The 17,982-nt window shown below is 40.0% G+C and overlaps 1 protein-coding gene across 2 annotated transcripts in view; it reads left to right on the top strand.

Annotated features, from left to right (window-relative positions):
* Abca13 (ATP binding cassette subfamily A member 13) overlaps positions 1-17,982 on the top strand; it is a 398,914-nt gene that overhangs the window by 231,150 nt on the left and 149,782 nt on the right. For both annotated transcript variants that reach the window (XM_041669712.1, XM_041669711.1), the window contains 2 exons: positions 7,165-7,435; positions 16,074-16,157. In XM_041669712.1, coding sequence (XP_041525646.1) covers positions 7,165-7,435; positions 16,074-16,157 — 355 coding nt within the window. The remainder of the gene's footprint in view (positions 1-7,164; positions 7,436-16,073; positions 16,158-17,982) is intronic.

Raw genomic sequence — 17,982 nt, 5'->3', positions numbered from 1 at the left:
GGGAGCCTTGGCTCTATGGATAAGGATCCTGAATCCTCCTTTGATGACTGTCCATTTGTCCACTCATTCTTTAGAGTTTGATATCTTACTGGAGTGCTGAAAGCTGAGAATAAGATAAACTCAGTCACCTCTTTCCAGTTACAAGGACCTTAGTGCCCATGCAGACAAACACACTTGGTTATGATGGGAAAAGCAAGGGGATAAGCATAGAGCTCAGACTGAAGAGAGAATTTAGTAGCAGAGAGGTTTTCTTTTCTTTCTAGTGATGTTTATTGACTCTCAGTGTGTCTCAGATGCTTCCTCAAAAGGTCCTATTTGTATTAGCAGATTTTTTTTTTTTTTTTTTTTTTTTTTTTTTTTTTTTTTTTTTACTTAAGGCACTGATGTGAGAAAGGCAAAGCTGGAGGACAAGAAGTGGGATGCCTGTATATATCTACAGTATACACTGCTTTCTGTGCATGATCAGAATCGGGGTTTGCAACACAGCCACATGGAAACCATGACTGGCATACTGCAAAAGGCGCATAACACCATTTCCCTAACAATTAGTTCAAACCACACAGGGAGCCCAGGCTTGGGAACCAGAAGTGGGGCCATTGTGCAGTAGAGGATCCATCTTTGATGTGTTGCAGCGAAGTTGGGGCCTTCAGCGTTTCTGTGACCACCAGGTTGTAGAACTGCATTTTTGGTCTTGTGAAGGATGAGTTGTTGTCTGTTCAAGGCAGGTTTTCTCAGAGGGAATTTAGAAGCTTTTAAATGAATAAAAAGTGTGGTTTGCATAAGTTATGACTTTGCTTCATGGTGAAATCCTGATCCAACACTTCCCACACTTGGGCTATTATGACAAGTGTAGTTTCCAAAGAGTTCCTTTGCGAAATGGCCGCTGGAGACCAGTGACATGACATAGAGAAAATAGCTAACTTACCTAGTGATCCAATTTCTGACATTTTAAGAAAAATAGCATTATAAAAGCAATATGGTAACTAGACAGATAAGCAGATAAAGTTTCATAAAGTTTGATAAGACCACATTGTGAAATCACCCATTAAATGATTTAGATAATGCAGTCTCTGCTTAGATCCTCTTTCAAAGAATTAAACATCATCAATAGGTGTTGAAAATGTAATTAACCAAAGTTATATTAATATTTATGAAATAGTTGTATTGGAGACTTATGATGAATTAGTAGCTATGTAAGGGCCACAAAATACTGTCCCCTTTTTTGTTTTTATTTCCATTCTGTTTTTGGATTCCTGTTTGTCCTCTTTTCCTCTATTCTTCCCTAAGAAGAAGACCCTTGGTTTGGTTGTTTTAGTTCTCGGGAAAACATAAGTAGTGAATATAAGACAATTTAGTCGTGATTTGGGCAACTGTCACACTATTAAAAGTATTTTTTAAAGCAGAACAAAGGCTGAAAACTAGCTAATCTAGGCTTTTGTTTTATAAATTAAGAAACTGAGGGAACAATACCTGCCACCAATTTGCAGAGAGTTCAGATGAGCCACACTGAAAGTCAGGCATGCTGACAGCTGGCTAGGTCATGGACTTCTATGGGACATTTACGGAATTCAAAGCCATCCTAAGGACATCTAGTTATTTTATTAAAACATATTCCTCAAAGACACATACATCTGATTGAGGTTCCCCTGAGGCTCACTAGATTCATCGCACTGGGTTGGTGGGTGAGCATCTAGTCACTTATGCCTTTTCATGTCTATGATGTGGGAATCCAGGGTCATGCTCGGTTTGCAGTAGAGAATAACACTCACACCTCCCTCAGCAGATTAGTTCCAATTCTATCTCTGTCACAAGATTCCTTCAGTTTATGGAACAGTATTCCTAGTCTTTTCACCCTTCCGAAACTGTCAGCCAACAGCCCTGACACTGACTGCCTCTGTGGAGAAGGTGCCCGCGAGCCTGTGCTCTGTTGTGCTCTTCTGTTTGTGTATTTGACTCCAAGTCCCTTGAGAACTTTATTTACGTACTTAAATCAAAGTCCTACAACAGAATACAACAGGAATAAAGACTATATTTTATTTCTCAATTTAATTTATTTCATAGTATCATCTCTACCAGATTCAATTATAACTATATGAAACACTGACTGGCATGAGGTTTTCTGGGGGTGCTGAGAATTGAACTGATGGATTTTCATATTCTGGAAAAGTACTCTACCACTGAACTACTTACCTAGACCTTCTGATTAGTTCAAAGCCCACAGGAAGTCCAGGTTTGTAAACCACAAGTGGGGTTTGAGACAAAGTCTTTCTCAATGACCTCAAACTAATGATCCTTCTCACTCAGCTTTCAGTGTCCTGGATCATAGGCATTAGCCCCCACATCCAGCTTTTACTATGAGATCCTAAATATCTGTCTCAAGTTGATGTGCTGCAATTAAATAAACAGAGAATTATCTTGTTTATGTCTCATGGAACTGTACTTCACTTCCTGAACATGTATATCATTTTAAGAAAATGATTATGGGTGATAAGATGAATATTCAGTTTTGAAATAATCAAGAAAATTGTGAAGAAGAAAATGCAAGTAGCCACCGTCTTGACATATAAATCGTAGCTTGCATGTAAGTTAAAAACCTCTATTTCATCAAGTAGTATATAGAATACATAATTATTTGTTAAAAGACAACTTTTCACTGAAAGTAACTACACTAAAATTTTAGTTTTTCTTGTTTAGTATTGGTATACTTAATGGATTTCATTTATTCCACATGGGATATTTTATGACATTTCATGTTAAATGAATTTTTCTGTAAGCACAAGTCTTGATACTTCTTGTCTTGGGTAATGTGTGCTGCTATGGGCCATGCACACTGTTGATGCTGCAGGGTTGCATCCCCTTCCACCCTTTTAATGGAACTCTCTTCTGGGTCTCTGTGTAAACATTTTCTTTCAAAACATGATGCAATTCCATTTCTATTGCTTTATTCATTTATAGACTTGAAGAAATATCTTCTGTACACTAAGTATTTAGTATGTAATGTGTTCCATTGTTGTACATGTTAAGTCTCCTGATCCAAATCCATACTGCTCTAAAGTCTGAACTCTGTAAGTACTGTGTAGATGGAAGTTTCCGTCCTGCCTGGTCATCCAGGCATTCAGTCCCAAAGAAACACACAGAGACTTATGTTAATTATTAACTGTTTGGCCAGTCAGCTCAGGCTTATTACTAGTTATATCTTACAACTGAATTAATTTATAATTCTGGTCTATATTTAGCCACATGGCTTGGTACCTTTTCTCAGGAAGGCATTCTCATCTTGATTTCTCTACATCAGGCTAGTGAGTGTCTCTGCCTTACATTTTCCCAGAATTCTCTCAGTCTTGTCATTCTGCCTATACTTCCTGCCTGGCTACTGGCCAATCGATGTTTTATTAAACTAATTACAGTGTACAAGAGTGTTATCCCACAACAGTACCGACCAGAGGTCACAAGTGGAAATTTCTCCACTTGGTCTCATATGGGAGTCTCAGACAGAACCAAAACATACTGAAAGGATCATGTGGAATATCTTCTGGTGATGCAGATGAGAATAATGTGAAGTGTGAATGTGTTTGGTATTTGGACTTGGGGGCCCATTCTCATTTTACATAAATCCATATCCCCAAACTGAAGAACATCTGAAACCTCAAAGGCTTCTTGCCAGTCCCAAACATTTACAATAAGAGGCACTCCATCTACACTGTGACTTGTCAATTAGTCCCTATGTGTTATACACTAAGTTGTTTCCAGTTTCCTGCCACTGATTTGTGTAAGGTCTAACAAGTCACCTGACTTCACACACTTGATGGGTTTCCAGGTGTGAATCAATACAGCTCTAGAACTGGAAATGAGAAAATTCAAGAAGACCTATGTTTATCTCACATCAGTGGTTTTCGAGATCTGTTCTCTCACCAGGAATGAGCTATCGGACCCTTTCCTTGAACACTCAGTAATGTTAGAGGCTGACATTATTTACAATCTGTGTCACTTAGATGAGTTGAGGAGCCAAAATTAGTCTCCCTTTACAGTACAGATCAGCTTATTATTTCTAATTTTTCATGAACAGCGTAATCAAATGTGTTATGAGTATTTTGTTTTGAGCACTCACTTTTATTAACATGAAAGCATCATACTGGTAACACATCCATCCTAAGTCTTCCGGAATGTCAGGGTTGTAGGTGATGTGAGCATCAGACATGAAGTCCCCATTTTCAGCTCAGGGCTCTACCAGGTGCTAACATTTGAAGAGTTACAGTCATCTCATCACTGTTCAAAAAAAAAAAAAAACGTCTTTGGACATGTTCCATAAGCAGTTTGATGGTCTGAGTAAATTGGGAGTACATAATTGTAGATGTAACTGGAGTCCTTGTATATAATTGTACTCATAAGTCAAACAAGACAATTCGTAACAATTTGATCCAGCATTTTAATTTTGTCTATTAAATTATTCATACGAATGCTTTTATAATTTTGGCCATGAATATTTGAATGGCGGTTGATTCATAACTATAAAGTATCTTAGCCTCTTACTTTTCTCATTTACATCTAATTAACTTGAATGGAAAGGTAGAGTATTCTCCCTGACAGGAGGCACACCTTTCTTCCACAGATTTCCTGACACTGTCTGATGGACATTCTCTGTAATTGGAAGTCAACACGGTACTGCTTTGATAGTTTCATATATATCCTAATAACCCTCATTATGTGGAGGGAAATTATTTTCAATCTTTCTTTTATAATTGAGGAGATGACATTCAGAGAGGTTATGTAGGTTTTCAGAAGTCACACAGTACGAAGGTAGGTAACAGTGGATTCCCACATAGGTTAGTGAAGATTGAATTTCTCCCACCATATTGTGTTGCTCCCAAGGTTCTCTAAGAACTGAGGACACTGGCAACCTCCACCCTATCTCCCCATATTTCTCCATCTCGACTTCCACACTCATTTCATCACCAGGGAAAACTTCCTGAGCAGACATGCTCTTTGCTCCTATACAAACAATACTTAACATTTTTTCCTTCTGTACACACACATGAGAAGGTGCTTACTTTGTAAGTATGGGTTGTCAGATATGATATCAAAAGATGCTACAGAAAGGTCCATTTGTGGGGTGTGGCTATGGTAGAGATGGAAAAGTCACAAGACCTGCCCGGGGCCTTTTAGTACCCTTTGAAGCAAAGCAGAACAAGCCACCCAGGACTTCAATCTCCAGTTGGCTCATGTGTGTAGCTGTCCTAGTCCAACTGTAGGCACACTGCAAGTATTCTGCAGCATCACCGAAGTGACAGCATCACGCTTAGTTCCCTTTTATAGCACTTATGTCCCTGTATTGGCTGAGGTAAGTGTTTTATGACAGCCACATCTGGGCCACCATTGACAATGCATTAAATATCACCACAGCCGGACTCAGCAGCAGGGAGGTCAGAATGAGCACATTTATTTGTCTGAGACTCTGCTTTCTGAAATAGTGCCAGGATGCTGGCATTTTTAAAGTTTCCAGACAAATCTGATGTTTATCTTCTATTTCTTATAGCCTCCCTGAACAGTCTGATGCGCAGGTCTAACCAGGGGGGCGATAGAGGCATCTTGGGAGATGGGTAGAGAACTGTTCTAGCCTTCCTTTCTGACCGCTGTTCACTTCCTGCCCTGCCACATGCTACAAGAGTACCCTGTGTCTTGCTACAGCAGAATGATTTATGTCATAAACCATGGTGATCTGCATCTCCTGCTTTGGCGCTCTGCTTACAAACTCTCTAAACTCTCCCCTTCTACCCTGTAAGGTTTTCCTATCTGAATCCCAGCACCGTGCCCCATTGGACTGCTTTATTTCTTATGTGTTCATCCCAACCGTCGTTATGTGTTCTTGGACAGAAATCGTGTACCCGATACCTGCCATACACAGGGTCATCACTGAGTACCTTAGAGTTACAAAGAAGTAATACAGATATGCATTGTCATACCGCTATGCCCAGCTCCCATCTTAACACCATTGCAAATAATTGAGCTTTCAAAAGTGGTTCCTGTTCTATTTTATCGTAGAGCTAATTTGCTGTTCTTTTACAAACCACCTTTTACTCTGGCACTTGTGAACAGGACAATCAGTTCCTTCAGCTGTTCTCTGATGTCATTACTTTTACTGCAAAATGCTTTGCTCTCGGTTTGTTTTACTGGAGAGCCTTAGACCTTGGGAAAAGTTGCTCCTGGGGGGTGATTGAGCAAGCTCATCCTTCCCACAGGACCAGGTTGAAGCCTCTGCCCTGGGTTTGCTTCACCTTTGGTCTCTGACAGCTTTGTTTGGGTTACATGTCTGGACTAATAGGTCTACCATTCCGGGGTAGGTGTACGGTGGAGATATAATGCCTGCAGATACTCACCATTGAGGGATGCTTATAGATGACCTGCATGGCACTGGTTCACAGCCCAGACGCCCTCTCAAATTACTATATGGTCATGGAGGCTGTCCACAGAGGAAGGATGGAGGGACAGGATTAATAAGGGCATGGAACTTTTGGCATCTGTCCCTGGAGTAGAGGCCAGGATGGAGAACTGCTGTCTTCTCTGCCGGTGAAGGCAGAAAGCACAGGAAGAACTATGGCTGGCGACGTTAGAAAGAGCAGGTGCCATGGTTCTTTTTGATTGCCAGCATGTGCACACAATCTTCAACGTTCCCAGAAAACCCCCAAATTAAGGGTAAAAGAAAATTGGAGAGATGGAGGGTGGCGAATGGGTGCTAAAGAGAGATCAGCTCTTCAGCCCTGTTTTTCTTACCCAGCTCAGTAAGCATGACTGGACTCCCAGAACCTCCTGCCCCCTTTCTGTCTTTGATGCCTCAGAATTCACCATTCTTCAGGTTTCATTCAACTTCCAGGCACACTGGAGGAGGTCTTTCCCACTGCCCCCCATTCAGAGGTGACGTCAGAGTGAGCACAGGAGTCCTTGGTCCCTGTGTTTAGTGTCTCTAGTCATAGTATAGTCTCCAGAACAGGCGTCCAGTAAGCCCAGATGTGGTTGTCTGGATAGAGAAGCTAACTTTTAGTGTGAGGACACCTGAGAGGTGGCCCAGGGTCCCTATAGGTTAAATGGGAATTCATCAGAACCAGGTAGGAGCAAGGAGTCCCATACATCTGCATTCCGCTCACCCTGTCCATCCTTCCTCCCCTACAGGTGCCTCTCCTGTGAGGACTCCACCTGTATGGGCCCTGTCTGAGCCCATGGTGGGTTTCCAGCTGCTTCTGGGACAGGCGATGGCACTCCTGAGGAAGCGGCTACTGCACACGCTACGAGCCTGGAAAAGCACCACCTCAGACCTGCTACTGCCGGTGCTCTTCGTGGCCTTAGCCATGGGCTTGTTCATGGTGCAGCCTCTGGCTATCACGTACCCGCCTCTCAAACTGACGCCTGGGCATTATGGGACTGCAGAAACTTACTTTTTCAGGTAAGAGACTCCTTGCTGTGTTTTGGAAGCAACTTTATGGCTGTGTGGGTGTAGAATCCCGAGCTGATGATGCCAAAAAGCAATGACATCAATTTCTTCTATTTTTCTAACACCAGATAAAAATTCTCATATAAGGAGTTTGGGGGATAACTCACAGGCTGAGGACTTGCCCTGCCTGGCCGAGTCCCTGGCTTTGGTCCCTAGCCCCTCTCCCTCTAATATCAATACTTATATTTTTCCAGAGGTCAGAATACACAAAAATTATCTAAGAGGTTCTTTTGAGGGCTGACTTACAGTAGCTGATGGACAGGCCTGGACCAATCACTGATTGGTTCCTCACAGCAGCCAAGCATCCCCCATGAAAGAGGACACGAGGCAAAGGGGCTGACACACCTCAGCAACCTGACCCTTAGAAAAAAACAGAGGGCTCGGTATATTCCCAATAGTTTAGCATTTTAGGAAAGTGTGTATGTTGTATATTATACAAAGCCCTCCACAGTTCTTTTCACCACAAGGGCTCCCAATTGCACATCCCTCCCAGCTAGACACTGGATTGCCCAAGCTGAATGGGATCAGAATCATTAGCATTTTCAGGTCTGCTCGGCAGATTTGCTGGTAAAACACTGGGAGGAATTTGTTAATCTATACAGAATTTTCTCAGGGTGACTAGTTTGTAGTTGAGACAGAAGGACGGAAAATTGTGCATCATCTTTACCTCAGCTTGTCTGTTTTCTCTTTAGAGTCATCTTTAACTCCCTCGTCACACTCCATTTTCTACAGGGTTAATCAAGGCCCAGGGGTCACCTCTCATGGGGGAGCCCACATGAACTGATGGCCTTCCACTGGGACCCCCTTCTAAAAGCCTCCACACCTCAACTCTGTCTAAATGCTGCATTTTCTCCACTCCTCCATTGCTCAGCCTCTGAGGTTGGGGCCATACTTTGGCTACAGTGAGCGGTTTGCAATAAATATTGATGTGCAAACAGCTCTGTGATATTTTACGTTGGAGATCTTCAAATAAACCCCAAAGAGATCGAACTGACTGATCCATTCTTTTATTTTTTTCCATTGAATTTTCATTTATTTTAAACATAAGTCAGCTTTGTGTTTTACAAACGGTCACTGCAGTTTCTCTGGAAATAGGGCAAATTGGCTCCATGTGTCTTCTTTTTATTATTTTGCAATAGTTAATTTTTTTTTATTTTAGAGACCATGATTCCATTTCTCCCTTCTCTTTCCTGCCTCCAAACTCTCCCATATACTGTCCCTGCTCTCTTTCATATCCACGGGCTCTTTTATTTTTACTGCATGCATACATGTGTATGTAGATACCTGTGTATTCCTAAATACAACCTGTTCAGTGCATCTCATGTTACTTGTATGTAGACTTTCAGGGCTGACAGGGACTGGGCAACCAATTGGTATGCTTTTCCCTGAAGAAGACCACCTTTCTGCTCACAACTTTCCTCAGTTATCTTTCGTTGTTTGTATAAGGTTGAGCGCTCATACTTAAAATTTCTGAATAGCCTCTATGCTGATTTCCAAAGTGGATGGACTAGTTTACATTCCTACCAACAGTGTTTAAACCTGGCCAGCACTTGTTGTCATTTTCTTGATGACTGTCAATCTGACTGTGGTAAAATGGCATCTTGGTAACAATATGTACCTCTCTGATGGTTAGCAAAGTTGAACATTTTTTTCATGTCTGTTGATCACTTAGATTTCATCTTTAAAGAACGGTGTGCCCATATCATCAATACATATATTTATTGGGTTGTTCATTTTCTTGTTTAGTCTTTTGAGTTCTTTATATAGGGTAGGTATATATCAGTCCTCTATCAAATGAAGAGCCAGGCGGCATTCTTTCCTGTTCTTTAAGCTCCATTTTTTTTTCTGTGCAGAGCCATGAGACCCTGTTGACACTGTTTCCTGAGCTATCAGAGTTCTTTCCAGAAAGTTCTTTCTAAGCTTGGGTCTTGAAGACTTTCTTCTTATCTCTCCTTAACAGTTTGAGAGTTTCTGGTCTTACATTAAGATCCTTGGTGAGTTTAGAGTAATATTTACTAGGTAAGTAATAGATACACAGTTTTATTCTTCTATATGTGAATACCCAGTTTTTCTAGAACCATTTGTTGAAGAGGCTGTGTTTCTTTGAATTTATTTTGAATGTTTTATTGGCATCCTGGCAAAAATCAAATGCTGATACCTTTGTCGAATTTTGTCTTTATCCTTTATCTGGTTGTCCTTTATTCTATCATGACTGTTTTTGTTCAATAATGCACTGATTTTGTACCTATGGCTTAGGAATATAACTTGACATCAGGTATGGTAAGAACTCTAAATTTCTCCTTTTACATGGTATTACTTTGGTTGTCTGTGATTTTTTTATGATTCTATGTGATTTTCATATTTATTCTTTTTTTCTATTTTTGTGACTGGTATTAGAATTTCAAGGGTGATTGTATTGAATCTGTAGATTTATTTTAATAGGATGACCATTTCTCCAGTATTAATTCTTCTTCACGAGAGTGGAAGTTCCTTCCTTCTAGTATCTTCTTGAATATTTTTCTTTAGTGTTTTACTCCTTTCATTTTAGAGGTCTTTTACTTCCTTGGTTAGTTTTAAATCCAATTTTTTCTTGTTTTTTTTTGTTATTTTGAGAAATGTAAATGACTTTGATTTTATGATTTATTTCTTAGTATGTTTGCCATTGACATATAAGATGTCTACTGGTTTTTGTATATTAGTTTTGAGTCTGCCTACCACTTGTCAAAAGTATTATGAGCTCTAAGAGTTTCCTGGGTGAGTTCTCAAGATTTCTTATATACCAAATCATATTATCTGCATAGTAAGATTACTTTGATTTATTCCTTTCATAATTTTATTTCTTTATTTACTTCTCTTTCCAGACTACGTTAGCTAAATCTTCAAGTACTATATTAAATAATAGTAGAGAAAATAAGCACCCCCTTCATATTCCTAATTTTAGCTGAAATACTTTCAGGGCTTTCTCTGTTTAGTATAATATTCACTGTAGGTTCATTACCTATAGCCTGTACTCGCTAGATTATGGTCAAATTCTCAGTGGTCAGCTCCTTAATGAAAACAGAGTCTTTTGAACCCAACCAGAAGTCAACAGTTGTGGAGAGCTACACATCAGCATTCTTATCATAATTTTTAAGAGTTCTATTTTATGACTTTCTGACTAAGCTATTACTTTTTTGAGGGGTAGGGTGGGGATAAGGGTTGTCACTTTAGGCATTCTCTGTCTTATTTCTCAACTGCGAGTCTGCAGTCACCAATACCACGGCAAAAGTAGATTCCTTGCCTTTACTATCAGCAAGAGCATGGATTATAGATTTATACATGGTCTCCAGTATCACCAAGTGCCACTGACCTCAGCATGGTCTCTAGTAGTGATAAAGACCATGAACACCATCATAGCTCTCGACAGTAGCACAGAACATGAACATCAACATGGCCTCAGGTGGCCCAATCAGCTTTACATGCAAATATTCATTGCAACAAGTCATTGGAAAGGTTCTATGTGAGCTCCTGGCTGCTACATACTCCCCTGCCCTCAATGTCTGTTGCCCTGAGGCTTTCTGGTCTTGACCTTTGTGCTTGTAGGCTACTGCTCTGTGCTTAGGGTCTCCCAGCAAGGCGAGTAGCATGGGCTGCAGCCACAGTGACTCCATGCTGTGTACCAGCCAGTGGACCTAGGACCAGCCTTATTCAGTTAGAACATGTTTCTGCAGGAGCCCCAGGCCCCTGCACACTACCCTGTCTTCAGTGTTGCTCTCACCACAGCGTACCTGGCATGACTGCTGTGCTTGTAAGATGTGGGCAGCTTTCCTGCCCTTTCTGTCTCCCAGCAGGACAAGCAGCACGGGTCACAGTACAGTGACTTGATGCTAGAGGCTTGCTGGCAGAAGCAGTATCAGCCCTATTCAGTATTGACCTGTTTCTGTGGGAGCTCCAGGACAATGCTCAATACCTGTTGTTGGCGCTGGCAACCCATGGCTTATTGGGCATGATCTTTGAGCTCACAACCTGCTAACTGAGACACAGCAGTGAAGGGATTTACTGTGTCTGACTCTCTTCTGCCATTTTTCTTTCTCATTTCTTGGATCCAGTCTTTAAAAGCATCATCCCATAAGACTCGGCTTTTTTTCTTAGCTGTTTAGAGCTACTGAGGACACTTTCGACTCCTTTTCTGCCCCCATGTTGCCCTTTGGAAACTCCATTTGTCCCTCAGGCTCCTTGGAGCTCCACAACGGGTGCTGGCAACTGTGGTCACCTTTATTTTCTCCCTTTCTGTTTTTTTTTTTTTTTTTTTTTTTTTAGGCAGGCATCTGTAGGTCTAAGCTTTATTTTCAGTTTATTTTAGGTTTTGATACGTTATATTTTCAGTTTCATTCAGTGATAGGACTAATTTTCTTCTTGATTTCTATAATGAATCATTAGTTAAATAGTGTGCTGTTTAATTTTATGAGTTTATGTATTTTCTGTGGGTTTCCTATCTGTTGCTGTTGTTTTACCTAGTTGTTTTTGTTTCTTGATTCTATATTTATTAGGCCTTACTTTGTGTTATGCTATATAACCTACTTCAGGGAAAATTTCATATATTGCTTATGGTGTTTATTCTCAGTATTTGCATGAGATATTCTATAAAATGTCTGCTCAGTTGTTTGATCTATGGTGCCCCTTAGTTCGTGTTTCTCTATAGATAAGGTGAACCATATGTTGGGTGAGAATTGAATATTAAAATTGCTGGTATTAATCTGTGTCTTTACATCCAGTGTTTGTTTTATGAAATTGTGTGTGTTCATTGCATATTCATTTAGAATTGAAATAACCTTTTGCTGGATTGTTTCTTTAGTCAGCATGAACTTACTTTATGACTAATTTTTATTCTGTCACATATGAACAGTGACCCTTGTTTGCTTTCTTATTCTATGGCCTTAGAATTTCTTTTCCACTTTTATTTTATTTTTACCTTGAGGTCTTTGATGTTGAGTTACATGTTTGGAGACAGCAAGTGGATGGAGCCTCGTGTTTAACAAAATTCTTGTGGCCTCATGGATGTGTCTATCTTTTCCTTTACTATGAAAGAGTTTTTCAAGTATCATTTGTAGGACTTCCTTAGTGGCCATGGATTCTTCTAGTTTCTATTAATTATGGAATATGTTTTTAAATCTTCAATTGTTACAGGTAGCTTTGCTGAATATAGTAATATAAGTTTGTGTATTTTGTCTTTCAGAGTGTTAAGCCCACCTGTGATTCTTACATGTGATCTTTTTATTGTGCCCTCAAATCCCTTGTTCTGTTTCTACCTTAGTAATTATCTGTGTAATTGTCTGAACATTCCATTTCTTCTACTTTGTCTTCAGTCTGTGACAGCATCTCTTCCCTCAGTCCACTCTGTGAGCCTTTCCGCAGGAATTTCATGACAGCATCTCTTCCCTCATTCCACTCTGTGAGCCTTTCCGCAGGAATTTCATGACAGCATCTCTTCCCTCAGTCCACTCTGTGAGCCTTTCCGCAGGAATTTCATGACAGCATCTCTTCCCTCAGTCCACTCTGTGAGCCTTTCCACAGGAATTTCATGACAGCATCTCTTTCCTCAGTCCACTCTGTGAGGCTTTCCGCAGGAATTTCATTGGACTCATTAAACTTGACATTTCCATTTCATCTTATTTTTTCAATAAGTTTGCTTTTCCCCCATGAAGTTTACTTTTATATACTTCCATATTGACTTCCTTATCTCATGCTTGTGTTCTCCTTGTGTGCTTTTTATGTGTTGTGTCCTGTTACATTTCTTTGAACATACTTATAATCATTCTTTTGGATTCTTTATCTAGGATTTTATCAAACTCACTCTCACTGGACAGCATTACTGTGTGGGATCAATAATGTTTTGAGGAGTAATAATACTAAAATGCTTTGAATATTCACATACTTAGTTTTTTCTTTGTATCTATACATCTGAGAAAAGGCTGTTGGTAAGCTAAAAGAAATCAACCTTATTCTTTCAGTGGATATGTCTTTAGTGTTCTTGTGGGAATGATTTGTAGTATACCTGATGTATTGTTTCTCTTCCTTGGGCTGAGAATCTATCTCAATTACTCCATCCTCAACCCACATGCTTGTGGCACCAGGATTCGTACCCAGTACTCCCTTGTGTAAAAATACGACAAAAGTCACTTAAGGAGAAATTGTCCCTTCGACTGAACCATTTTACGAAAGAAAGGAACAGCTGTAGTAGAGTGTCCACTAGCTATTAGTTCCGGGTATATGTGGGAAAGAAGAAAAGCAGAGTAAGACAAGTGGTTAGTGTGGGGTAATAGAAAAAACACAGGGTGTAAACTACAGTAAGAAAAGTTGGGGAAATTAGGCGACTCAGGATGAAGGTATAACCAGAAGAGAAACAAGGAAAGGATTGGACAACCTTAACCATCCCAGCTTTTAGGAATATAAGGTAGAGGGACTCCTTTCCCCTCAAACCAGAGAAACTTTATCTTTTGGGAAAGCCTATCAAAAGGGATCCAAAAGAAAAAAAAAGGAGAAAAAAGAAGAAAGGGAAAGAAGGAAGGAAGGAAGGAAGGAAGGAAGGAAGGAAAAAAGCCAAACAGGGCAAAATAAAAGGAACAGAAACAGTGAAGAGCACAGGTGGCCCTCTAAATAGACACCAGATATTAAATATATTAAATAAAGGAGAAATGGGAAAGGACGAGACAGGTCTAAGGCCTCAGAGTCAATACAGTTATACTCCTGGCTGCTGAATCTGGTTTTGACTCTTCTGCTTCCCATGGGTGTCAGCTATACCTGTGTCTTCTCTTACAGGTTGTAGCACAGATGTCACACACACATTGGTGTACGTGTGTGTGTGTGTGTGTGTGTGTGTGTGTATGTGATTGTATTGGTTGAAGTGATGGTCACAGCTCTGGATGGTGTTTTACATGGTTCTGTTAGCGAGAGATCCTTCACAGGTCAGATTGTAAATGCTGGTTCCAGCCCTGGGCCTTTTCAGTTTCTGGTACCTGCTTTGATTCTAGCTTCAGTTAGATTTCTACCTTGGTCTGTTTCTCCCCTGCTCTTTAGAAGTATCCTGCTGGCCAGGTTCTAGTGCGGAGTCCTTTGGTTCCCACAGTGTGCTACACAAGGAAGGTTTAGGGTGGCCAAGCAACTGATTTAACATAACATGAGTCTTTTAAAGATTGGAATCTCACAGGGCCAGGAAGATAACTCAGTGGGTAAAGGCACTTGCCACCAAGCTAGATGACTTGAGTTTGGTCTTTAGAACCCGCATCATGGAAGGAGAGAATCAGTTCCCATAAATTGTCGACTCATGGTTTATGAAACTCCCGAAGCAATAAATGTTATAAATTAAATTTGAAACTGGCATTTTCCCACTATTCTGGTTGAGTGAAAAGAACGGGTTTTCTACACACCCTCTCCTGCTGATGCTCTTGCTGTGTGCAAGCCTTTTATCCCTCTCTCTTTTCCATCATCTAAAATATGTGCCATTGGAAGTACAGAGCAGTTTTTCTGACATCTTCTGCCTTAAGCTCTGGCTTGGTCACCATCAGCTGTTGTCCTCTCTGTCCCTTGGAGGAAAGAACGCCACAAACCAGCTAATCACTGCAAGGTGGACTTTGAACCTATCCTGTTATGCTCTGTAAAAGTAGCCACTTCCCCTTGCTACTGAAACTAGAGATCTTTGTATAAATGCCATTAACTTTCTCCAGTGTATTCCCTTGACATTCTACCCAACTGTATCTGTATATTATCTGCCTTCTTACAAGTCTTCTATATTTTATAAAATTTCCAATTCTGAAATTTAATCAACTGAAATGTATCCCACTACTGATTATTACAATTTTAAGAAGTTTGACCTATCCTCGCTTTTATATTTCTTCAACTCCAGACATTTCTTACAGATGATATAAAAAACTTACCAGCTTTTTTCTAATGTTTGTTTCTGTATCTTCCCTCAATATGACATGGATGTATTACTGCTGATTCTATCTTTGGCAAGACAGTATAGTATCACTGACCTTGTACTTATCTTAAATTATAAATAGACTTGAGGCCTATGGCCAGCAAACTAAACACCATCATTCAATGTGGGCTTTAAACCCAGGTTCAATTCTTCTTCTATGGAAGTGTGATTCAAGGACATGTGGGAGACAAAGGATGTAAATATAGATTGCGTTTTTCTATTGCTGTGTAATAGGATGAATATTTGTGCCAAGCTCCAGCTCCAGTGTGGAGAAAATACTTTTATTGATTTTAATAAATTAACATAATACGACATTATATTAGGAAGCCTTTAGAATTTGATTTTAAGCCCATGAAAATATGTGGAAATGCTTAGAGAATTAATTGGAAATATCTGAAAAATAATTTGCTTTGACTAGAAACACATCCAAATACATAAGTGTGGAGGCAAAAGCTGTTCTTGAAGACATTTCTTGGTTCCATCTTTGCTTGTGGTTTTGATTGCAAAAGCACTGGGAAATTAGCTTTATCTGGTGCTCTGGGAAGTGTTAGCCCAATCTGCTTGACTAGGGTGAGGGGGTCACTGCTCTCCTTGGGAGTTCCTAATGGTACTTCGTCTCCTCTCTATCAACAGCAGTGGAAACCATGGCATGGACCTCACCCACGTGCTTCTGCGCAAGTTTGGAGATAAGGGTCCTCTCTGTGCTGATGGTCAGCTGTAAGTATCTGGTACCCTCTGCACATTAGAGACCCCAACACCCGAATCACAGGAGACTGGAGTGCTGCTTCCTTTCAGGATGGGTTAGTCCATGTTCCAACTTAGGCTACATGGAGCGAAAGTCAGCTTGATAGGTAGTACACTAGTGGGTCTTTTTAATGGGTCTCATTGTATGGAATGGCCAGAAATAAACTGCCTAATTATCCCTTTCTAACCTTCATAGACATTTGCTCTATAAGACTGTGAAAGATAGCAGTGTTCATGTGACATGAGAAAACTCATGGCTTAAAGGACTTGCGCAACAATTAAACATGAATTATGTGTTAACTATTATTTGCTTTGTAGAGAAAGCTTATACATATTAAGGTATCATTTTTAAAGTTAAAGGTAACACATGCACACATAGAAATTCCGAACATGTGGTGGTTTTCTTTCTGTGTCTGGCTTATTTCACTGTTCACAAGTGGTTCTACTAACTAACATTGCTACACAATTTAATTCTTTGTGGCTGGATAATATTCCACCGTGTGGACATGCCACACATTTCGTGATTCATTTAGTAGGGTGATACAAATCAGGAACTGCAAACACAACAGCTTTTCTGTAGTAATCAAAATGAAAGAGTAGTCACTGCCCTTACCCACAGCTCTGCCATGACCTTTGTGTCACTGCAGACATGCTATTTAAGCTTAGAAGGTTTGGTTTCCTACTATAGTAGGAATCCTCATCTAGCTTACTTATTTTCGGTAAATTGAATAATAACAGGCTTGCTGGAAATGTATGTCAAGGTTACCTGGCAATGCATACAAGTTCAGATATTAGTTGTTATTATTATTGTTGTTGTTATTATTATCATATTATTGTTATTTCATTTCTGATTTGGCATCTCAAAGATCCCAGCCTGACCTCAAATTTAACGTGTAGCCGAGTCTGACTTTGACCTCCTGAGCCTCCTCTGTGCCGGGATCAAAGGTGTGTGCCTCCATGCTTGGAAGGGTGTTACCATGAATGACATTAAAATTCACAGCTTCCAGAGTGCTTTTGCTTCTTCTGGTCTATTTAAATCCCACCCAAAACCTTAGATATATGGGAGACAGCTTCTTCTCTCACATGAAGAAACTGAACTTTAGAAAAAGTTTATAATTGTCCAAGGCAGTAAGTGGGAAGAGTTCCATCTGCAATTACCCCAACACCTTGAACAATCTCTGCATCCATCTTCCTTATTGCATCCTCTGGATTGTAGTGTTGCTATTTTACGTTTATGGATAAATGGTCACCTGTCTTTTTTCTTAATTTGCTTATTGAGATTGTCATATAATTACAATATTTATTCCTTCCATTTCCTCCCTTCATGCCCTCCCCTCTGCTCCTCCTTCTTCCCTTTCAAATTTATAGCCTCTGCTTTCATGAATTGTCATTGTGTGTGTGTGTGTGTAATTATTATGTTCTCATTGTTGTGAGATATTTGTTTATACCTTGTAAAGATATAGCACTGTGATTGGTTTAATAAAAATCTAAATGGTTAATAGCTAGGCAGGAAGGAGGTATAGCAAGGACTCTGGACAGAGAGAACTGGGGGAGGGGAAAGGTAGAGTCTTCTGCCAGATGCAGAGGAAGCAGGATAGGCAGTACAGAATAAGGGAAAATTAGGCACATAAAAGAATGTAGATTAAAAGGTATGGGTGAATATAAATTATAAGAACTAGTTAGGAATAAGCCTAAGCTAAGGCTAAGCTTTTATAATTAATAATGAGTCTCCATGTTGTTTTTTGTGAGCTGGCAATCCAAAGAAAAATCCTTCTACATGATCAATCTAAACAGTGTT

This window comes from Microtus oregoni, unplaced genomic scaffold, assembly GCF_018167655.1.
Source record: "Microtus oregoni isolate MIOR12 unplaced genomic scaffold, Mior012 000019F_ref0000042, whole genome shotgun sequence".
Taxonomy (NCBI): domain Eukaryota; kingdom Metazoa; phylum Chordata; class Mammalia; order Rodentia; family Cricetidae; genus Microtus; species Microtus oregoni.
Note: the sequence above shows the minus strand (reverse complement) of the source record. Positions and strands in the feature narration are given on the sequence as shown.